Genomic DNA, 24,933 nt, shown 5'->3' on the forward strand with positions numbered 1-24,933 from the left:
AAAAACAGCCTAAGTCCCAAATGCCCAAAATAAGAGCTTTTAGGCGAAGGAGGGGCCAGTCCTTCGCCTAAAAGCTGGATTCTGTAACCGGTGTCTGTCAAAAATAACACCGGTTACAGAATCCATCTCCCACCCCCCCCCCCCCCCCCTCACCCCACCCCCCACCCCCGCAGCAACAATCGTGGCAGGTGAGATGGCCAATCTCTCCTGCCTCGGTTTGTGGCAGTTCGGGTAGAGGGGTGATCGCTATCGTGGCAGGAGAGATAGCCAATCTCTCCTGCCACGATCCAACCCCCCCAAACCAATACGGGCAGGAGGGATCCCAGGCCCTCCTGCCCTGACGCAGCCCCCCCCAATCGGATCAGGCAGGAGGGAGCCTAACCCCTCCTGCCCCAACAAAACCTCCACCCCACCCTGATCCAAATGGCGGGCCTTAGGGCCTGATTGGCCCAGGCGCCTAAAGCCCCGCCCACAAGAGGGGCCTTAGGCGCCTGGTCTAATCAGAATTGGAGTGAAAAAATAGAGAACTAGATTAACCAAAACTAAACAGATCCACAAAAAGGTTAATCAAAAAAGCCAAAAGACTACAAGGTCATATTATTAATTGACCAATATGTTTTCGTCTACATGAAGGAAAATGATCTCAGATATGCCACTCTTGCGGATTATATTGTTATAGCCCACATATGGATTAGTGGCGTGGTTTTCTTTCATTGATCTATAAAACCTTCATGATAGACATATAACGTGCGTGTTTGCACTATTTGCTGCGATTTTCTGTGTCAGATATACTTGCACATTCTCAGTGTTGCTTATTTGCACAAGAGATCTTTTTACTGGTTTATTTATTTCCAGTGTATAAATCAGCTGTTTTTTGCAAGGTTGCACAGTTACAAAAGAATTGCATATTTGCACAAATTGCTTATTGCACAAATGGTGTTTTTGCTTTAAATTGCATATTTGCACTATTTTGCTGCTATTTTCTGTGCTTTATATTTATACCTGCATAATCTCGGTGTTGTTTATCTACACGAGAGTGTATTTCGCTGGTTTACTTTTTCCAGCGATTATGAATCAGCTGTTTTCTCATTATTGTATTTGCAAGTTTGCACAGTTTTGAAAATTGCTTATTTGCACAAATAGATTTATGCTTGCTACATTTTCTAAATATTTTTTGCAAAAATTTGCACAAAGAAAAAGAAAAATTTTATAAAAAAAAATATTATTTATTAATATAAAATCATTGTATAAGATAGACATTCACACAATAAGAGTAATGGTTAAAAACTAACAATTTAGATACAATTAGTTATATGTCTATCATGAAGGTTTTATAGATCAATGAAAGAAAACCACGCCACTAATCCATATGTGGGCTATAACAATATAATCCGCAAGAGTGGCATATCTGAGATCATTTTCCTTCATGTAGACGAAAACATATTGGTCAATTAATAATATGACCTTGTAGTCTTTTGGCTTTTTTGATTAACCTTTTTGTGGATCTAATCAGAATTGGCCCAGTTGCCTTAGGTCCCTCTTGTGGGCGGGACCTTAGGCACATTGGCTGGGTTGGCCCAATGTGCCTAAGGCCCCGCCCACAGGTGTGGCCTAAGGCAGCTAGGCCAATTCTGGTTGGCCCAGGCACCTAAGGCCCCTCCCGTGGGTGGGGTTTTAGGCGCCTGGGCCAATCAGGCCCTAAGGCCCGCCATTCTGCCGATGGCTGGCCTGCCGGGCGGACGGGCTTGGGACCCGTCTGTCCGGCCAACTTCTTTGAGGTAAAGGGGGGGTTCAGAGTGGAGGTGTCACGGGGTCGGCGGGGGCATCACGGGGTCGGCGGTTGGGGGAGTTTGGGGGGCCGAATGGGGGTTCAGGGGCGGTCACTGGGGGGGTTCGTCATGGGCAGGAGGGCTTTTTGATCATCCAAGTACCGATTTAGGCTACTTTTTAGACATAGTTTTTTTTTATTATGAGTCTTGCCCAGACTAAATATGAAACATAAAGGTATCATAACAAACTGAATTCAAAATCTGATTGGTAGTCAATTTATTTCTCCTCATTTACTGTAACTGGACAAAAAAAATCTTTCAACATCATCTTGTAAAATACTACAGAATATTTACAGGTACTTACAATCCAGAAGGTAAGCGCTTGACTGTGATGCCAAATACATGCTGCAAGGCTTCTACAATAAGGAGATCAAATACAGCCGATAGTACCCAGGAACCCAATATAAAAGACTGAAAGTAAAAAAAGAACACAATTATAAGCAAATTTAGTTGCTAAAAGAAAATTTTTAGCTCTTTACAACTATGCCTATTTTGAAATGAGCTGCATAGACTTAGCAGTACTTGTTTTTCAGTGTTACTAATCCAAATGTTAACAATTGTGGAAAATTAAAAGGATCGCTTAAAATGTTGCAGAATTTGTGTAAGTTGACATGTTTCTAGAAAATTAGAAATTTCTAAAGAAACTTGCATGACAGTAGATCTAAGTTAAGGCCATACATAGGAGGTGATTCTATAAGGAGCCACCTTTTAGACAACAAGAGTATGCATAAATATCGGTATTCTAAATTTCCGCAAGCATTGGGCAGTTATGTACATAAAGAGCCATTTTTCAACTACATAATATTCTATAAGTCTGCACCAAGATGCTGTGGCACATATCTAGCAGTTGGACATTCATATGGGTTAAGTTTGGGCAGAAACTGAGCAGAATGTGACTGGTGCACACATTTAAATGTGTAGATTATAAATTTTTATAAGCTATGAGGCTTATAAAAAAATTTTAAAAAAAATTTTAAAAAGTGGCCTAAGTCGGTACTTGGATGATCAAAAGACAAATTGTCCATGTACCGATAAAGCTGATATATCACTAAGCTATCTTCCTGCTCCAATGCCACCCATTGTTTTATTTTCTGTGACTACCAGGCCAGAAAGGCCCACAATTAGGCTTCTAGATATTACCTCTTCTCATTTAATACAGCAAACACCCTCTTCAACTTACTGAACAAGGATGCCATTGCGCAGAGATAAACCTAGAAAACTGCTGCTCTATTGAATTTTAAGGGTATCTCAACAGGCAGGGTGGAAAAAAGATATAATAAGAACATAAGAATGCTGCTGCTGGGTCAAACCAGTGGTCCATTGTGCCCAGCAGTCCGCTCACATGGCGGCCCTTTGGTCAAAGAGCAGTGCCCTAACTGAGACTAGCCCTACCTGCGTACATTCTGGTTCAGCAGGAACTTGTCTAACTTTGTCTTGAAACCCAGGAGGATTCCTATGACAGACTCCGGAACAGCGTTCCAGTTTTCTATCACTCTCTGGATGAAGAAGAACTTCCTTACATTCAAACGGAATCTATCCCCTTTCAATTTTAGAGAGTGCCCTCTCATTCTCCCTACCTTGGAGAGGGTGAACAACCTGTCCTTATCTACTAAATCTATTCCCTTCAGTACCTTGAATGTTTCGATCTTGTCCCCTCTCAATCTCCTCTGTTCCAAGGAGAAAAGGCCTAGTTTCTCTAATCTTTCACTGTATGGCAACTCCTCCAGCCCCTTAACCATCTTAGTCGCTCTTCTCTGGACCCTTTCGAGTAGTACCGTGTCCTTCTTCATGTACGGTGACTATTGTTGAACGCAATACTCCAGATGAGGGCGCACCATGGCCCGGTACAGGAGCATGATCACCTTCTCCAATCTGTTTGTGATCCCCTTCTTTATCATTCCTAGCATTCTGTTCGCCCTTTTTGCCGCCACCATGCATTGTGCAGACAGCTTCATCGACTTGTCGATCAGAACTCCCAAGTCTCTTTCCTGGTAGGTCTCTCCAAGTACCGCCCCGTACATCCTGTATTCGTGCATGAGATTTTAGTTACCTACATGCATCACTTTACACTTGTCCACGTTGAACCTCATCTGCCATATTGATGCCCATTCCTCGAGCAGATCTTCGCAATCTCCCTGTGTCTTCACTACTCTGAATAACTTTGTATCGTCCACAAATTTAATCACCTCACTCGTCGTACCAATGTCCAGATCGTTTATAAAGATGTTAAAGAGCACAGGTCCAAGCATCGAGCCCTGTGGCACCCCACTGGTGATGCTCTTCCAGTCCGAATATTGTCCATTTACCCCCACTCTCTGTTTCCTATGCTCCAGCCAGTTTTTAATCCATGTGAATATTTCACCCTCGATTCCATGGCTCGCAATTTTCCAAAGTAGTCGTACATGCGGAACCTTGTCAAACGCCTTCTGAAAATCCAGATATGCAATGTCGATTGGGTCACCCTTGTCTATCTGTCTGTTTACTCCCTCAAAGTGCAGCAAGTTCATCAAACACGATCTGCCTTTGCTAAAACCGTGCTGACTGGTCCTCATCAGCACGTGTCCGTCAAGATGATCAATGATGTAGTCCTTTATCAGCAACTCTGCCATCTTTCCCGAGGTCAGACTCACCAGTCTGTAGTTTCCCAGATCTCCCCTCGAACCTTTCTTGAAGATCGGCGTAACATTCACCACCTTCCAGTCTTCCGGAATCTTTCCCGATTTGATCGACAGATTGGCTATTAGTTGAAGCAGTTCAGTTATGGACCCTCAGATGGATGCCATCTGGTCCGGGGATTTATCACTCTTAAGCCTATCAATCTGCCTACACACCTCCTCTAGACTGACCGTCAATCCTGTCAGCTTTCCATCTTCGTTTCCAGCATATAGCCTGATGGGTTCTGGTATGCTGTGTAATACAGACGCAAAAAATGTGTTCAGTTTGTCGGCGATTGATTTGTCCTCCTTTAGCGCTCCTTTTATTCCTTGGTCATCCAACAGTCCCACTGTTTCCTTCTCAGGTTGTTTCCCTTTAATATATCAAAAGAACGGTTTAAAGTTTTTCGCCTCCTTGGCTATTTTTTCCTTGTCTCTTTTGGCCCCTGCGTTGATATGTTTGTGCTTGTTCCAGTTTTCATCTGTTTTTGATCTTTTCCATTCCTTAAACAAAGTCTTCTTGTCTCTGATCGCTTCCTTCACCTCTACAGTGAGCCACACCGGTTCTTTGTTCTTTTTCCTCTTTGATCCCTTGTTGATACGTGGTATATATAGATTTTGCACCTTGGTGACTGTGTCCTTAAAAAGGGACCAAGCTTGTTCTAGCGTTTTTACAGTGTTTATTCTTTTAATCTTCTTCCCTACCATGAGTCTCATCCCTTTGTAATTCCCTTTACGGAAGTTCAGTGCCGTGGCTGTCGTATTGGACTGATGTTTCTCCCCTGCTTCCAGATCGAAGCAGATCATATTGTGATCACTGTTTTCCAGCGTCCCTTCTACTTCTACATCTTGTGCTGGTCCTCACAGGCCATTTAGAATTAAGTCCAGAATTGCATTTCCTCTAGTATTTTCCTTGACAAGTTGTTCCAGGAAGCACTCGCCTACAGTATCCAAGAACTTGGTCTCTCTAATGCAGCCGGAGGTGCCTAGGTTCCAGTCTATTCCCAGATAGTTGAAGTCACCCATGATAACTGTGTTGCCTCCCTTGCAGTTGCGTTTAATCTTGTCCGTCATTTCTCTGTCAATTTCTTCGGACTGCCCTGGGTGTTAGTAGTAGATGCCGACTTCGTTTCCAGGCCATTTTTGACCCACAGAGACTCTAACTTATCCATCAGTTGTGGTGTGTTCTCTCCAGTACATTCAATTCCCTCTTTGACGTATATGGCAATGCCCCCACCTTTTTGAGCCACTCTGTCTCTGCGGTATAGTTTGTATCCCGGTAGCACAGTGTCCCAGACGTTTTCCTCAGTCCACCATGTTTCCGTGATGCCTATGATGTCAATGTTATCTTTTTGTGCCATAGCTTCTAATTCACCTATCTTATTTCTAAGGCTCCTTGCGTTCGTGTACATACACTTGAGTTTGTGGCCTGTTATTTTCTTGCATTTCCTTTCCTCTTGTGTCCCTTTCGATCTGTCTTGCCTGTAATCTGGTGAGTCTTTCCCTCTATCTTCTTGCACGGTATCCTCCTGGTATACCGGTTCCCGAACCATCGACTCTCTCTCTTGGTCAACTGTCGGCTTTCCCCTTATTCCTAGTTTAAAAACTTCTCAACTTCTCTCTTGATGTTGCTTGCAAGTAGCCTCGTTACATCTCTGCTGAGGTGGAGTCCGTCCTTCCTTCCTGTATAGCTTGCTCGTCCCCCAGAATGTCATCCAGTTGCGCATGAAGTGGAATCCTTCTTCTTCACACCAGCGCCGCATCTACGCGTTGACTGCTTGCAGCTCCATCTGCCTCTTCTCATCAGCCCTGGGTACTGGCAGGATCTCCAAGAATTCTATCCTCTGTGTTCTGGTCTTCAGCTTCCTTCCCAGCATCCGGAACTGGTCCTTCAGTACTTTCCTGTTGCTCACGTTGTTCATCCCCACATGGGTCACCACCACCGTGTCTTCTTCGTCCACACTGTCAATGATCCTGTCGATGCGGCTCACTATGTCTTCTACCTTGACTTCCGGTAGGCAAGTCATCAGCCGATTCAGTCTTCTTCCCGCTATGTGGCTGTTGACTTGTCTGATGATGGAGTCCCCCACAACAATTGCTGTCCTCTCTATCTTCACTTGCAATATATTTAGAACATAGTTCCGATCGTTTTTAGACCATACAAATTAGCACTGATAAGTCTCAATTGGGGGGAGATGTACATATCTCTGGCACTGTTTTATACACTCCAGGAAACACTGGTAGGATCATCGATTTTGGTCTGCTAAGAGCTTAGAAAAGTATTGGCAAATGCCCACAAAAGCTGTGCAGTACGCATAGCTCTTGTGTGCATGTACAGTGAACAGTGGGGAGAGGGAGAATAATATACATGTTTGCTGGAATACATGGTTTTAGATAACAATTTTTTGAGGATGCTGAATTTCTCAAATGAAGGACAAACAGAAGGATTCTTGGGCTAGGGGAGAGTAGCGGCCAATTTGATTAGTTTAGCGATCAGCAGCTGGGTGGCAGAAAATGGAGGAGGGGTGCAGGGAGGTGTGCCATGCAGTCGTGCTTCCTCCTTCCCTGTTAGGGGGTGCACTCTCTGATTTCTGCTCATGACTGCCAATAACCTCTTGCCAGCCTGAAGTTTAGACCTGCTTCAAACCTTGCCTGCTCTTCCTGGGATGCAGAAACGACCCATATTAGGGGCATATATGTTCACTATAGTGTAGGTCCATCCATTTATCCATTAACCACCCCACCACTAGTAAAAACCAGCCCCCATTAACCCTGTTGCACTTTATTAATCTCCACCTACAATCCCTTCTCAAATAATATACCTAGAGAATGACAAATTTTTCTCCATCACAATGAGAACTCATTTTCCCGTCCCATCCCAGTAAGTTCTTTTCCTGTTCCTGCCACATTCCTGCAAGCTTTGTCCTCAACTGAACAAGCCTTAAATACTTTAAAATCACTTTAAAAGGCTTGTGTGGTTAAGGCAGAGTTTACAGGAATGGGGCAGGGACAAGGATAGCAACAAATCTCGCGGGGACGGAGAAATTGAGTGCCTGCGGGGACAGAGAAAAATTTATCCCCATGTCATTCTCTAAATATACCCACCTTTCCCTATCTTTTTCTCAAATTAGATGCCCAAATATGAGAAGGATAATGTGAATCTACCACAATCTATTCATGTACGCTTGACAAATGAGTCTCCTGTAAAAAACAGCTCTTACAATTTGTCTCCGGGTGCTCGAAGTGCTCTTCTGAATTTCTGACACTGGAGTACTTGGGGGGGTGAGGGGTGGGGGGGGTTTGGAGGGTGGGTTGTTCTTGGCTTTTGATGAGTATCTTTTGTCTCCGCGCAGAAACAACGCGGTAGACCCTTTTTGTCTTGGGTTTTGCTTTGTTTCTGGTTCTTTGTATTCCGATTGTGGTTTACTTCTTTGTATTCTTCTTTTCTTAATAAAAGAAAAATTACAAAAAAAAAAAAAAAAACAACCAGCTCTTTTAACTCACACAGCATCATTTTTTTGTTTTAATGGGAAGTTAAGTCCATGCACATTGTATGATAGAACCCTACATGATAGTAGCTAAATTCCCAAAGAACTGACCATTATCTCCTCTCTCCTAAATTCCCAGAATCTAAGCCCTGAGCTAACCATGGTCCACCTTCCAAACCGTAATGGGAAAAATACTTAGGGGCTGATTCTTTATAGGACGCCAGCCTCAGTGGCTGCCTAAGAAGCGGCTGAGAATCATGTACCAGCATCCTAAACAGAATTATGTCTGCCCTAATAAACAGACTCCTAACCCCCAGATTCTCTAACCAGCGCCCATGTCACTGACGCTAGTTAGAGAATTGCGCCTGATCGCAAAGATAGGCAGGCTCAGCCATTTTGAAGAGGCGGGCGTGTCAGGGGTTTGGGGGATCAGCAGCAGGAGGGAGTGGGCATCCCTCCTGCTGATTTCGGGGATATGTGGCAGGGGGGGAGGTTGGCCTCTGTCAGAGCTGGCTCTGCTAATCACGGCAGGGATACTTTATCCCCGATCAACTGAGCCAGCAGGACTCTCCAAAGCGCAGCTTCAGAGAGTCCTGCTGGCTCAACTGATCTGGGATTCCCTTGCCACAATTAGCTCAACTGGCCGCATCTACTTTTAACTTTTGAAATGCAGGTCAGCATTTTAGTATCTGTCGCAGCTCTAGGGAGATGCCTAGGGCCGCTTAAACTTGCCCAAGACAACTTCCAGGTAACACCATACCCACGCTCAGCCTTGGGCGAGCTTAAGTGTCCCCACCCGTCTCCCTAGACCCATGACAAATGCCTACAGTGTAGTCGTCCTGCCTCTGGGATTTTTTTCTAAAAATGTACGTCCCGATTGGCTACCTGACGGTGGTAGGACGCATACCATCGCCTGCAATCGGGACACCAGTTTATAGAATCAACCCCTTAATCCCCATTCCATTTTGAGGAAGCAGCCTCCCATGATTTCAGCCCTACTCCCCATTCTCAAATTCATCCACCCATATCCCCTCCAATCCCTACCATACTAAAACTGCATTACATTCACACACACACACACACACACACACATACCCCGCCTACATCCCTCCAAAGATACCAATATTTGCACCATTATACACTTATACCTCTATTTCCCCAAGACTCTTCTACATCAAATACATTCTCAGAATAATGCTCACAACTTTACTTAGCACTGCTAAAGCTATGTACCACAGTATAATCAAGGGATCTTGTCATTTTATCAGTCCTTTTCTTTCTTTGGTTTTTTTTTATTATTTATTTATACAATTTTATGAAATTTTTCCAAGCATAAACATCTTGTACAGAAAAGTACAATCAAGACACTTCTAATTTAAGTTAACTTCCAATTCTGAAAAGTAATTCACTCAAATTATTAAAGGAAAAGAAAAAATCAGCTTCCCTTGATCACACACCAGTCCTCTAAATTAGATTACATCCAAGATTTAAAGAGTAGCTTAGTCCTTTTCTTTATTTGGACTCAAGATCTCAAGCCACTGGACATCTGTATTATTTTCCCTCTTCACTCTATGCCAGCAGAATCTAGCAAGCTGTTGTCTCGCATCAGAATGCAGTGCCACGGGTTCCACCACAGGTGATCTCGAAATGCCTTCCTGATTTAATCCCAGGCCTCAACAATGGGCATTCTGCTTGTAATTAGAACATAATAACATAAGAGTATAAGAGTTGCCATACTGGGACAGACTGAAGGTCCATCAAGCCAAGAATACTGTTTCCAACAGAGACCAACCCTTCCAAAGAGTAAAACAGATTTTATGTTGCTTATCCTAGGAATAAGTTGTAGATTTTCCCAAGTCCATCTTAACAATGACTTATGGACTTTTCTTGTAGAAATTATACAAACCTTTTTTAAACCCTGCTAAGCTAACTGCTTTCACCACATTCTCTGGCAACAAATTCCAGAGTTTAATTACACACTGAGTGAAGAAATATTTTCTCCAGTATGTTTTAAATCTACTACTTAGTAGCTTCATTGCAAAAACCCTAGCCTAGTATTTTTGGAAGGAGTGAACAAATGATACACATATACCCATTCCATTGCACTCAGTATTTTATAGACCTCTATCATATCTCCCCTGAACCATCTCTTCTCCAAGTTGAAGAGACTTAGCTGCTTTAGCCTTTCCTTATAGGCAAGTCACCCCATCCACTTTATCATTTTCATCGCCTTTCTCTGTACCTTTTCTAATTCTGCTATATCTTTTTATGTTTTATTAAAATTTGATATACCACTTCACCTTATAACAGTTACAAGTGGTTTACAAAATACATAACATTTTAAAAAGATAGACCTAAAAAATTAATATAGAGCACCTACTAAAAACAGTGCCATTGCTTTTATGTGAAACTCATCATCTGCCGAAGTATGATAAACTAATAAATATGATGATTGCTGGGTATATTTTTGCACACAGTATTTAAGATATGGCCGCACCATGGAGTGACACAAAGCCATTACAACATTTTCAACTTTGTATTCCAGTTCTTTCCTGGCAATTCCTAACATTCTATTTGCTTTCTTAGATGCTGCCACACACTGAGCTCAGAGTTTCAACATATCCTCAACGATGGCACCTAGATCCTTTTCCTGAGTGGAGACTCCTAATGTGGAACCCTTCATCATGTAGCTAGAGTTCAGGTTCCTCTTCCCCACATGCACCACTTTGCACTTGCTCACATTAAACTTTATCTGCTGTTTTGATGCCCAGTGTCCCAAGTTCTCTTGCAATTTTTCACAATCCTTTTGCAACTTATCAACTTTGAACAACTTTGTGCCATCAGCAAATTTAATTATCTCACTAGTTATTTCCATCTCTATATCACTGATAAATATGTTAAAAAGCAGCAGTCCCAACACAGACCTCTGGAGAACCATACTATCTACCCTTCTCCATTGAGAATATTGACCATTTAACACTACTCTCAGTTTCCTATCTGTTAACTAGTTTTTAATCCATAATAGCACATTACGTCCTATCCCATGACTTTCCTATTTTCCTCAGAAGTCTTTCATGAGGTACTTTGTCAAATGCCTTTTGAAAATTCAGATACACAATATCAACTGGTTCACCTTTATCCACATAAAGGTCCTCCTTCACCAGTCCCTCCCTCCCCCACTCTCTACCTCCCCTACCTAGCTCGGTCAAACCTGCAATTTCTGTAATATTGATGTAAACCTGCCCTCTTTGCAGACAGTTAAGAATCGCTGTAACTTCACGGCTGACTGCGGCAAATCACGGTAATTTATCGTAATTCAGCCTGCAATTTTCTGTCAAAAATTCTTCTAATTATGCTGTAAATCTGCTTCTAATCTTGTAAACCTACTTCTAATTTTGTTGTAAATCTGCTATTCAATGCTGTAAATCTGCTTCTAATTTTGTAAACCTACCTCTAAGTTTGTTGTAAATCTGCTATTCAATGCAGATCATTTGCTAACTGATGTAAACCGCCTAGAACTCACTGGGTATGGCGGTATATAAGAATAAAGAATAAAGAATAAAGAATAATATTCATTCCTTTAAAAAATGTAGTAGTTTGGTGAGGCAAGATTTCCCTTGACTAAATCCATGTTAGCTTTGTCTCATTAAACCATGCTAATATATATGCTCTTTTTAATATTCTTTACCATTTTGACTGGCACTGACATCAGACTCGTTGATCTATAATTTCCTGGATCACTTCTACAGCCCTTTTTAAAAACTGGCACTATATTGGCCACCCTCCAGTCTTCCGGTATGTTGGATTTTAAGGATAAATTACAAATGACTAACAATAGACCTGCAAGTTCATTTTTCGATTCTATCAGTATACTAGGACAGTGTTTTTCAAACTTTTTACACCCGTGGACCGGTAGAAATAAAAGAATTATTTAGTGGAACGGCAAACTACTAAGACTAAAATTTAAAAACCATATTTTTAAAATGGAGAGAATATTAGCTATTCAGCAGGGACAATATAAAAGATTTATTGATGTTTGGGAGCCATTAACAAATTATTGTAAGGATTGATTATAGTTAATAATTTATTTTTCCCCTTTATTATTGAAGTATAGCGTGGGGGGAGGATGGGTGTAAATTTTAGTTATTTCTGAAAATGTTATATGGGAGGGAGGGGAGAGGGAGGAATTTTATTATGATACAATTATATGTATGATTAATAAGTGTTGTTAAAGTATATATGAATGTATATTTAAATTACTTGTTGAAGGTTTAAAAATGAATAAAGATTAAAAAAAATAAAATAAAATAAAATAAAAACCCCGTTTTCGCCCCATCTCCGCGAGCTTGGTCACCTCAGTAACTATAGAAAAATAGACAAATATAGTGCAAAATATAAACAGCAGATATAAATTCTCAAAACTGACAAGTTTTGATCACTAAATTGAAAATAAAATCATTTTTCCTACCTTTGCTGTCTGGTGATTTCATGAGTCTCTAGTTGCGTTTCCTTCTGTCTGTGTATCCTTTCTTTCATTTCTTTCTTTCTGCACTCAGGCCCAAGAATTGTCCCTTTCTATTCCCTTCCTCTTTCCTTCCTATTTCTTTAGTGCCCCCAGTGCCTTCTTCCCATGTCTGTATTGCCCCCAGAGCCTCCTTTCCATGTCCTTAGTGCCCCTTCCTATTTCTTTAGTGCCCCCAGTGCCTCCTTCCCATGTCCTTAGTGCCCCCAGTGCCTCCTTCCCATGTCTTTCGTGCCACTTCCTGCCTTTAGTGCCCCCAGTGCCTTCTTCCCATGTCTTTATTGCCCCCAGAGCCTCCTTTCCATGTCCTTAGTGCCCCTTGCCATGTCTTTAGTGCCCCCAGTGCCTCCTTCCCATGTCCTTAGTGCCCCCAGTGCCTCCTTCCCATGTCCTTCGTGCCACTTCCTGCCTTTAGTGCCCCCAGTGCATCCTTCCCATGTCTTTAGTGCCCCCAGTGCCTCCTTCCCATGTCCTTAGTGCCCCTTCCTGTCTTTAGTGCCCCCAGTGCATCCTTCCCATGTCTTTAGTGCCCCCCAGTGCATCCTTCCCATGTCTTTAGTGCTCCCAGTGCCTCCTTCCCATGTCCTTAGTGCCCCTTCCTGTCTTTAGTGCCCCCAGTGCCTCCTTCCCATGTCTTTAGTACCCCCAGTGCCTCTTTCCCATGTCCTTAGTGCCCCTTCCTGTCTTTAGTGCCCCCAGTGCATCCTTCCCATGTCTTTAGTGCCCCCAGTGCCTCCTTCCCATGTCCTTAGTGCCCCTTCCTGTCTTTAGTGCCCCCAGTGCATCCTTCCCATGTCTTTAGTGCCCCCAGTGCCTCCTTCCCATGTCCTTAGTGCCCCTTCCTGTCTTTAGTGCCCCCAGTGCATCCTTCCCATGTCTTTAGTGCCCCCCAGTGCATCCTTCCCATGTCTTTAGTGCTCCCAGTGCCTCCTTCCCATGTCCTTCGTGCCACTTCCTGCCTTTAGTGCCCCCAGTGCATCCTTCCTGTGTCTTTAGTGCCACTAGTGCATCCTTCCCATGTCCACTGCCTTCCACACTTTGTCCCACCCCCACCCTCGAAGCCAGCCTGCCTGCCTGCCTACCACCTTCCCTCCCTGCCCCACAAAAAAAAAAGCTTCCCTCCTTCCTTTCCCCGAGTCGGCTGCTATCTTACCGCCCTGCTGCTGCTGCTAAAGCCGACAGGAAGTCTTCTTTCTGACGTCAATTCTGTGTGGAGACAACGGGACAGGAGGTCTAAAAACAGAACTATGTATTGTTCATTATGGTTCTGATAAATATGTTTTCTTTGATCCGACACACCTAACTAAATTTGTGGCATTGAAACGTCTTGAGAAAGGTGAAAAAATGGAAGTAACAACAGAAATACATGATTAAGCTCCCCGCGATTTCATCCACTTAGATTTTCTTAAGTTTAAGATTAATATTATGATCTTTTAGTTTTATCTCACTCTATTGAAGTCTAGGATCCAATAATTGTGGACTAGAGATTGTTTTCATAAAGAGAAGAAGTTATGATATTTAATATCTTCTATATTGTATTGCAATTTGTTTTCTTTTTCTTCATTTGTTTTAATACAATCTTACTGTACAAGATGTTTATGCTTGGGAATATTATAAATAAATAAATAAAAACAGGGCTATGGTCATTTTAATCTTGCTGGCCCTGTGCGGACCGGCAGAAATTTCCTGTGGACCAACACCGGTCCGTGGACCGGCGGTTGAAGAACAGTTCACTAGGATGTATACCATCCAGTCCAGGTGATTTGCTATTGTTTTCATAAGGAGAAGAAGTTATGATATTTAATATCTTCTATATTGTATTGCAATTTGTTTTCTTTTTCTTCATTTGTTTTAATACAATCTTACTGTACAAGATGTTTATGCTTGGGAATATTATAAATAAATAAATAAAAACAGGGCTATGGTCATTTTAATCTTGCTGGCCCTGTGCGGACCGGCAGAAATTTCCTGTGGACCGGCGGTTGAAGAACAGTTCACTAGGATGTATACCATCCAGTCCAGGTGATTTGCTATTCTTCTATTTGTTAAATTGTTCCATTACATCTTCCAGTTTTATAGGGATGTGTTTCATTTTCTCTTACTCATCAGCACTGAATACCATTCCTGGCAATGCTATCTCCCCCACAACTTCCTTGCTGTAGATCAAAGCAAAGAATTCATTTAATCTCTCTGTTATGGCCTTGTCCTGAGTGTCCCTTTTACCCCCCTATCATCTAGGAGTCCAAATGATTCTTTTGCTAGCTTATTTCTTCTAAGTCACCTAAAAAAGTTATTTCTATATTTTTTTACTTCTAATGCAATCTTCAGGGTTTCTCTTTGCTTTCCTTATCAGTACTTTGCATTTGACTTGCCATTCCTTATGCTGTTTCCTATTATCTTCAGTTGGATCCTTCTTCTACTTTCTGAAAGATTTCTTTTTAATTTTTTTAAAACTCTAATAGCTTCCTTCACCTCACTTGTTAACTATGCCAGCTGTTGTTTGGCCTTCTTTCTTTTTTAATACATGGATTATATCTGGTCTAGACTTCCAGGATGGTATTTGAATAACATCCACGCTTGATGTAAACTTTTGACCTTTGCAGCTGCTCCTCTGAGTTTCCTTTTTACCATTCTCTTCATGTTATTATAGTCTCTGGTTCACACATTATCCACCCTGCAGATCTGCAAGATCTGCTTTATTTCCTGTACTGCATCTTTGATCTGCACTTTCAATGATGATATCTCATCTTTTATTTTACCCATCCACTGTACAAAAAAAATAAAATCAGTTCATTTGCAGGTTCTAATGCCATCTCCATTACCATCTGCATGGTTCCTGGGGTTTTCTCACCATTTGCTGCACTCCCTGCTTTCTCTTCATTTAAAGCTGCACCACATGGTACTTTAGTCACTGCTGGTTCTACTATCCAGGTTCTTGTTTTATCTTCACTGAGCCAATTTTTAGTCACCATCTCAGCTCCTCATATCTTCCCACCACTTGGGCAAATTGCAAATTTTTAAGCACTATTACAGGTTTTTGCTCTGTCCCACACAAGAGTACCTAGTCTAGGTGTCTGTCCTCCATGGTGAGATCATTTCCTCCAGGTATTCACTTTTCTTTATACAACAGGCCTCAAATGGTTCTTTCCTAAAACCTAAATCTAAGGACTCCACTATAGAATTACTCTCATAGAATCTATAAAACTGTGCTCCATTTCTGATACATGTTTTCTGAAACTCTATGACAAATTTCTATATTATACATATAAATAATGTACTTCGAAAAATATCTTTTCAGCTGCTCACTCTGTCCCCTTCTGATCCCTGAGAGTTCTTTTTTTCACTCCTCAGACCTGTCTCACTCTTTCCCCTACACTTCTTATAGTAACATAGTTAACAGCAGCAGAAAAAATCCAATTGACATATCAAGTCTGTCCAGTTGCAGTTCTTCCACTTTTGGATAAATTAAGAATATAGATTTCAATTCTCAAACAAATCAGCTATCAATCCCACATTTTATACCTGAACTTTCAAACCCTTTCTTACTACTGGCTATCTCATTACTCCCAAACACATACATGGACCCACTAACACAATTTTCAACAGTTAATTTTTAAGTCAGTTGAAAGACTAGAAAATAAAACACCAACAGTAATAGAAACCTGTGGCCATCCTCCATTACATTACTTGATTACATTCACTGTAGAAGCAGGAACTCAAGAAATTTCCTCATGTTAAAAACCAAAGGAGCATTCTGGAGCCCTATGGCAGCCTGAGAGGCAAGGAATGTAAGAAGGTTTCCTAAGAGAAAAATTCACTATATGAAGGTGTGGGACTCCTACTTACAAAGCTTGCACCCATGGGGATGTAGCCTTCTGTTAAATGAGTTGTTGAGCTCTGTTTTTGGGACATTGTACTCCTTGATAGTGATATATATTAACCATGTAGAATAATCACACCTCTTAGTAGTTTGGTTTTTTTGTAAAGTATATAGGTGAGAGGGGTTGGGTAGGGAGGAGGGGAGGGGAGGATTATAAGACTTCAATAATGAATGGGTTGTATTGTTATGGTATCTTTATTGTGGTTCTATTGAATATACTCTAATTATAAGGAAACAGTGGTAAAAAATATGTAAGATATACAACTAACCACTGTGAATATATGTATCTTTTATCTTCGCCACATTATGGACTAACACAAACAAATATGGAGTAGGAAAAGCCTCAGAAAGGGGGTGTGGCTTGAGGAACATGGTGACCGGACGCACTTTCTGAGCTCTCTCCACGGATGGCTTCTGTACAGAATATCGCTGCGTCCTATTTGCTCGAAATTGGATAATTTTACTTCATCCAATTCACATTTGCAGCACGGATGTCATTTTCCAAGCCCAGCAAGCCCAGCATGTGTTTCAGTTTCTTACCCTTGCAAGCGGTAAGAAACTGAAACACAACCCGTGTTCACCGGACAAAATGGCGCCTATATCAATTGAATCTCAAATTGAACTTTTACTTTCAGAAATGAGAGAATTCAAAGGCATAATGAGTAAGCAAGTCGAAGAATCAAAAATAATACGCACAGAAACTGAAACTTTAAATGCTCAATTTACAGATGCTAGACATCGTATTGATGCACTCGAGGAACTAACTAAAAATAACTCCCGAAGTATCATGCTTGCGACCAAATATGATCAAGCTATACACCAACTACAATCGGAGTTAGAAGATCTATCAAACAGAAGCCGGCAAAATAATATTCGCATACTTGGCATCCTGGAAAACTCTGAAGGTTCTGACACTATTGCTTTCTTAACTGATCTTATTCCATCACTTCTGGACCTCACGCTCTCCACCCCACTTGAAATAGAAAGAGCACACCAGGTTCCATCAAGACCGCTAACTAACCAGAAGTTTCCATGACCTATAGTGACAAGAATCTTGCGATACCAACACACTTTAACAATCCTAACTGCGGGAAAACTAAAAAGCAGCTTCTGTATCAAGGAAAAAAATACTTTTCGTTTCAGATCTGGCAGACAACAGCGACTCGCCAAAAATTATTCCTTCAATAGCGCCAAGATTTAAAAGATATTGGGGCAAGATGTGAGCTTCTTTATCCGGTGCGGATGAAAATTACTTACAACAATAAAAATCTCATCTACACCAAGCCAGAAGACCTGCAAAAGTTTATTGATTCAACCAAAATGCAATGAAGCTGCCATTCTCTTCCAGTTGAAATATTTGTATATTTACTGTCTACATATGGATGACAGACACTCTCACCTAGATTCCAATGCCGTCCAAGAGGGAAGCCAATTGTGCTTCGGTTTGACCACTGTGGTATCGATCCCACACAACTTTGTTTCTACAGTTCTATAGACGACACATTGCTAACTGTTTGAGTTTTTTTAAATCAAATGTGTCATTGTTTATGGTTATATGTTTCAGGATGTCATATTACTTTTACAAGGGCATATATAAGGTTTACTTTTCTTGCAATATTTCCATTTAGTAAGCAGCACGTGATACAGATAATTAATGGCTTTACTTAAGTTTCAAGCTTTTTTTATTTTTGATATACCGTCTATAAAAATACGTGTCTAGACGGTGTACATTATAAAAAATTATAAGAGGCAATTAAAATAAGCAAATAAAAACAGCAATTTATCAAATATTAAAAATACTGGACAAGTTCAGATTAACATACATGAAACGGAAGGAAAGTAGGGGGAAGAGGTTATTTAAAATACATCGAAGTAAAATTAATAAAAAAGGATGGTAAATGAGGAGTGGTAAAACATTAGGAAGGGAATTATTTCAGAAGAAGTATTAGATGTTTCAAAGTTGCAAATACATCAGGGAGTTAAAAGGCGGAGACTGATGCTAAAGAGTAAAAGCATCTTTAAAGAGGAAGGTTTTAAGTTTGGTTTTAAATTTTCCAAATGAGTTCTCTAATCAAATGTCTAGTGGAAGGGCATTCCACAAAGAGGGGGCAGTAACTGAAAAGATGGATTTACGAGCAGTGTCGTGAAACAATTCCCATATTGACGGTATAGAGAGTAAATTTTGATTACTATATTGAGCTATAAATGCTAGAATTACATATACTGTCGTTTAATGTCAATGGGATGAACAACTGTATTAAGCAAAAGAAAATATCGAATTATGTGCCCTCGCTTAATCCAGATACCTTAATGCTTCAAGAAACACATCTCTCAGCATCAGATAATAATAAAACGGTGTTTAAGGGTTATTCTTCCCCTTACTTCTCCCTAGCAGTTAAGAAAAAGAATAGTGTGTCTGTTTCTGTTAAATCGTCCCTGCCTTTTAAGGTTCTATCCCATTCTGCAGATCAGAAAGGCAGATGGTGTCTTTTACACATGACTGTCCAAAATAAAACTTTTCTACTGCTTAATATATATGCACCGGTATCTGATGCATCTGAATTTTTCAGGACCTTACAATCAACATTGCTAACATACCCTGCAATCCCAATTATCATTGAAGGAGACTATAACCAACCCACTGATTTCATACTAGACCACACCTCCTTATGTCACCCATCCATATCCAAAACTTGATCTTAAATTATGACCTCATTGACCCATGGCATATTCTTAACCCCACACAAAAATAATATACACACTACTCAATACCACACAATTCATATGCCAGACTTGACTACTTCCTAATTTCATCATCTCTCTCAACCTCAATTATAGATTCTGTTATTCATGCCATCTCACTCTCAGATCATGCTCCAGTCTCCCTTATACTAAAATTAGCCATACCTTTGCACTCCCAGCGTACTTGGAGATTAAACAATGGCATCTTAACTGATAAAGTCACCACAGAGAAGATTTCCTCTTTCACTGCAGAATTTTTTAACAACAAATAACAAACTTCTGTTTATAATGACAGGGGTTGCCATACAGCTCATTTTAAGGAATTGGAAGAATTGGGATCGATTAAGTTACAATTTTTGGTGGGAATCTCTGTGTTACATTTTTAAAATGGAACATTTCATGGCCATACAGCAAGGGCGTTACAGAAAGTTTATGGATGTTTGGGAGCCATTGGCTAAATTTTGTAAGGAAGAATAATTGGTTTTATTTTATAGACTTGAAAACCTATACATCCAGGGTGGGGAAGGGAGTTGCATTGGAACTTGATTCAAGATATATATGGATAGTTTATTGTGGGTTTTATTTTATTTGAGTATTGGGTGGGAAGGTGTGGAAAAATTTAATTGTATATTAATGTCTGAAAGTTTATTGAGCTTGTCCTTTGATATTTTATGTACTGAATTACTTGTTGTACAATTGTAGTTTGAAAATCTACTAAAGATATATATAAAAAATAATTTTTTTACAATAATGTACCTAATGATGACATTTCCCCTCTATCAATTGGGAGGCGTATAAAGCATCTCTAAGAGGAGAGATTATTAGCTTGATATCTTGGAAGAAGAAACATTCATCTCAACAACTAAAAAATTTAGAAACAGGCATTAAAAACCTTGAAAACAATTACAGCAATGACCCAATGAAAAACAAAAACACTCTATCTCAACTACTTAAATTTAAATATGAGTTTAACTCTTTACATTCTGGTATTGCTCACCAAGATATTTTTATACAAAAATCAGGTCACTATGTAGGAGATAATAAAGTTGGGAGATCCTTAGCACAATATCTTAAGGGGAAAAAGAGAGATATCATATATCCTCAATGCGAGACTCAACCAACCAAATTATGACTGATGAATACAAGATAAAATCTGAATTTGAGTCGTTTTATTCTCACTTATTTGCTTCAGAGTTCTCCCCATCTGATCAGGATATCTCTCACCTGTTAGATTCAATAGACTACCCCATTTTATCGCAACAACTAAAACATGACCTAGATCTTCCAATCACTGTTCAAGAAATTCTATCAGCCATCTCTTCCTTAGCTCCCTGCAAATCCCCAGGCCCGGATGGCTTGATCAGCTAATTTTATCAACAATTCACCTCCTAACTCATTCCACATTTGCTTCAGTATTATAACTTCATTCACAAACATCCAAATCAACAACATAACTTTGCACAAGCTACGATAATTGTCTTTCTCAAACCAGACCGAGATCCCCTCTTGGTCCAAAAATTATAGACCAATTTCACTATTAAATTCCAACTATAAAATTCTAGCAAAACTCCTTTCCAATCAACTTAACAAAGCGATAGAACTCCTTATTCTTCCAGATCAAGTTGGATTTATAAAAAATAGAGTCCTGGGTGACAATCTTAGACTCTTTCACAACGTCAATAGCAATGCTATAAACCTCTCAGAACCTGTAGTAGGTTTAGCCACAGATGCGGGAAAAGCGTTTGACTGGGTTGAATGGTCTTTCCTGCTACAGGTTCCAAGATGGTTCAATTTTGGGGATGCTTTTGTTTCTTGGATTCATTCCTTATACTGGAAATGTAGAAAGATTTATGGTCCACTAATCAGTTAAATAAACAAATACGTGCCTGTTAGTTTCTAGGGAAGACCATAATATCTCATCCAGGTTCAGCTTTCTTTGCCTACTTACACGACATAAGACCCAGGCTAATGAGGAATACTTTTATTATGAAAATAGAAAAATATAATTCACAAGCCAGCAGCAATATCTAATTATTGTTCACAAAATATCCAATTACATATATGAAACTCAGTACATAATTATCACAACACACTTGCTAGATAAATAAGTAACTAATTCATACACTCTATAATTCCTTATAATAATAATTCCTGATTAGCAGCAACTAAATATATCGCTTATCACCAAGAGTAGCTTCACTTCTCCTTATCCCGAACCACAATAGGATTCACTTATCTAACCCCAGCTGATAAGATAATAGAATTCTGTATTCTCACCATTCAATTAGGCTTTGACACAAAATCAGGTGAAAGGGACGATGTCTTCTACTCAGCACTGAAGATAAGAATTCTTTTGGTACCGGAACAAGAGTTCGTCAGCCACTGGAATAGCTGTAACTTAGATTGGCAGCAAAGGTTTCCTTGATGTGAAGGAATCCAGATCTGTTTAAAGTCCGATTCACTCTCTTAGACAGAGAGACACACAAGGTAACTTTTCAGGTCTTAATTATTATAGAGAATGCCAAGTAATCTATGATAAGATGCGAGTTCCCTCACATCCTGGCACAGACTAAATTATAATTAGCACCTTTTCACTTGGATCTCGTCAGATGACCTCTTCGGACTAATCCAGAGACAGAACTTAGATGAATAGCCTTTCTGTATAAAGTCTCACACAGGCTGTAGAACAGAGGCGCCTTTGTTAGATAAGAAGCATAGGAACATAACTCCCCCAAGATTCACATGGGCAGATCACATAGGCATAGCTGGATGTCCTTGACTAGAATACAGTTCTGGTACATACCCAGGATGCATCAGGCAGAAACAGCAAAGATGTGTTCTTCTTTCTCTTCTTGCTAGATTCAGGCTGGAATGATTTCTTGCAAATAATGGTTCAGGCTTGATGATGTCAGAGAGGTCTAACCTTCAGGTGCAAATAAGGAAACACCCCTACAGAAACCATTTTCAAAAGTTTTAAATAATTGCTTAACTAACCCCTATCCACCACTCAACGGAACTTGTCGTAAGAAACTATACGACAACCTCCTGGGGACACAGGCAGCCAAAATAGACTCTGACATCTCAAAATTACTGACCAAAACAACAGACATAAAAGAGTTCCGCAAAGAAATAAAAACACTACTGTTCAAAAAATATCTCCCATCACTCTAACCACCACCCAATGAGTTTCCAACCAACGACTTCGGAAACACCCATCTATACTATCTCTCTCTCTGTGACCTAAAATGTAATGTAACTCTTCTACTTTACACCCGATTTAAACGATCGAGTTGCCATGTATTACCTCTGCAAAATACACTATCTTCTGTTATATGTAATAACTTCTGTGACAAGTATTATCTTCTGTGAACTTGAAGTATCATAACTCTTTACTGTTACTGTAATATACTCCTATCCTGAAATGTAATTCTACTGGAACTGTCCAGATATCTTCTATAATGTAATCCGCCTAGAACCGCAAGGCACAGGCGGAATAGAAATCCCTAATGTAATGTAATGTAATGTAATAGAGGAACTCAACAAGGTTGCCCCTTTTCACCACTCTTATTTAATCTTTCCTTAGAACCACTACTTTCTTTAATTCGGCAATCTCCTCATATACTAGGTATACCGTCTTCATCAAGACAAATTAAAATAGCAGCCTATGCAGATGACATCCTTCTATTTTTTCGTAACCCCCAACTATCCATTCCAGCCTTCCAACAAATTGTACAATCAGATTCTCAGCTATTGGGGTATAAAGTTAATTGGGAGAAGTCAGTCATATTTCCACTAAATGATTTGATTACGGAAACAGGTGTTACACATCTTGGATTTGCTTGGTCAAACAAAGAAATAAAATATCTAGGTTCTTACATACACAAAGATTATTACCGTAGTATGGAGTTTAATATAGCCAAACTTGAAGAAATTGTTACATCACAATTCACAAAATGGTCCTCACAAAATGTATCTCACTTGGTGAGGAAGAGTCTCCTTAATTAAAATGACCCTCGCTCCTCAACTGAATTTTATTCTGGCAATGTTACCATCTTTATTTAAGGCCTCAGTTTACCAGTGGATTGATGAAAAACTACAAGATTTTATTTGGAATAATAAAAAAACCAAAAAAAAATTAAAGGCGGCTAAATGGCAGCATTAATTTGCCAGATTTCTATATTTCTTGGCATCCTTAGTAAAATATGGTACCTATTGGTTTCAAATAGACACATCTAAGACATTTCATCCTCCCACTTGGTTGGAATTGGAGCAATATATGTTTGCCGATTACCATCAAAGCGCTTCCTACGATGACTCTTCTGTCCTCCTTAAACACTTTCCACTTTTGAAAGAAACTCAAGCGGCTATACATATTCTAAATAAATCTGCTGCCCAATCAATATATACTCATCGAGATATGACAATTTGGAATAATCCAGCTTTAAAACATAACATGAAACGTTATTCCTGGAAACTCTGGCAAAAAAGCAGAGTTTGGTTTCTCCATCAATTATATGATAAAGAGGACCTATTACCCTTCCCCAAATTCATAGAACTTTACCCAGCATTGACACACAAACACCAGCAATGGTCCACACTAGTAATTACTCTATCGAAACTACAATTATCTTTGTCTGCCTGTATGATTAGCTGGTGCACCAAAGTAAAAAAGAAAGGCAAAGCTATTTCCTTACTCTATCAACTTCTGCAAGACTTACATTTTGTATGTGCAGAAGAAATTTGGACTAAAAACCATAATGTCTCTTTATCACATTCTGAATGGAAAATATTTTGATTAAAGACGAATAGACCTCTTCTATCAGCAAGCTTGTCTCAATCTATTTATTTCCTTATGTGGAAGGTTACCTGGACACCATCTTGTATGAAGAAAGCTGCACAAATGCTGGCATTGCAACATTTCCATAGGCACTTTTGTGCACATGCTTTTTGAATGTAAAGATGTTCGCCCCTTTTGGGAAACCATCTGGACTACGATTAAAACGATAAACTGTTCCTCTGATATTTCATATGATATAGTAATTCTACACTCACTGCATACTTGTTTTGCTCATACATTATGTAAACCAAAACTAATTGATATGATGATCCCTATTGGTATACAACAGGTTTTGCAAAACTGGAAATCAGCCTCACAACTTAATTATTCCTTTTGGTGGAATACTGTCTGTATGTATAAAGGATTGGAACAATATGCTTTTGAAAAGCGCTTTCCACTACTCACTAGCTCGCAAAATCATATATGGTGGAATCCCATAGACAATTTTGTGAACAACCAACATTGTATAACATTTTTTTCTGTTTTGACAGCAAAATTTATATTGCTGAATTGTACAGATCAGTGGTTCCCAACCCTGTCCTGGAGGAACACCAGGCCAATTGGGTTTTCAGGCTAGCCCTAATGAATATGCATGAAGCAAATTTGCATGCCTATCACTTCCATCATATGCAAATCTCTCTCATGCATATTCATTAGGGCTAGCCTGAAAACCCGATTGGCCTGGTGTTCCTCCAGGACAGGATTGGGAATCACTGGTATAGATTATGACTAAGATGGCATCCCTGACTGTTATGTTACATGTTTATGTATATCTTTTCATAAAAATTAATAAAAATATTGAACTTAAAAAGGAAAAGCCTCAGAAAATGTTTGGGAGCTCTTACTCAGTGCTAAAATGCACCTAAATGCTCCCATTATTTAATTCACTGGCATAATTTAATTACTTCAGTTAATTAAAAAAACAGTTCATGCTACTAACTATATCAATTATTCTCTATGAGTCAAATCTAATCATCCATG

The 24,933-nt window shown here is 39.9% G+C and overlaps 1 protein-coding gene across 5 annotated transcripts in view; it reads right to left on the reverse strand.

Moving 5' to 3' along the window:
• Positions 1–24,933, reverse strand: part of UBAC2 (UBA domain containing 2) — a 579,805-nt gene that overhangs the window by 487,658 nt on the left and 67,214 nt on the right. For all 5 annotated transcript variants that reach the window (XM_033949111.1, XM_033949114.1, XM_033949110.1 and 2 more), the window contains one exon: positions 2,134–2,240. In XM_033949111.1, the coding sequence (XP_033805002.1) occupies positions 2,134–2,240 (107 nt within the window). The remainder of the gene's footprint in view (positions 1–2,133; positions 2,241–24,933) is intronic.

Source organism: Geotrypetes seraphini, chromosome 6, assembly GCF_902459505.1.
Source record: "Geotrypetes seraphini chromosome 6, aGeoSer1.1, whole genome shotgun sequence".
Taxonomy (NCBI): Eukaryota; Metazoa; Chordata; class Amphibia; order Gymnophiona; family Dermophiidae; genus Geotrypetes; species Geotrypetes seraphini.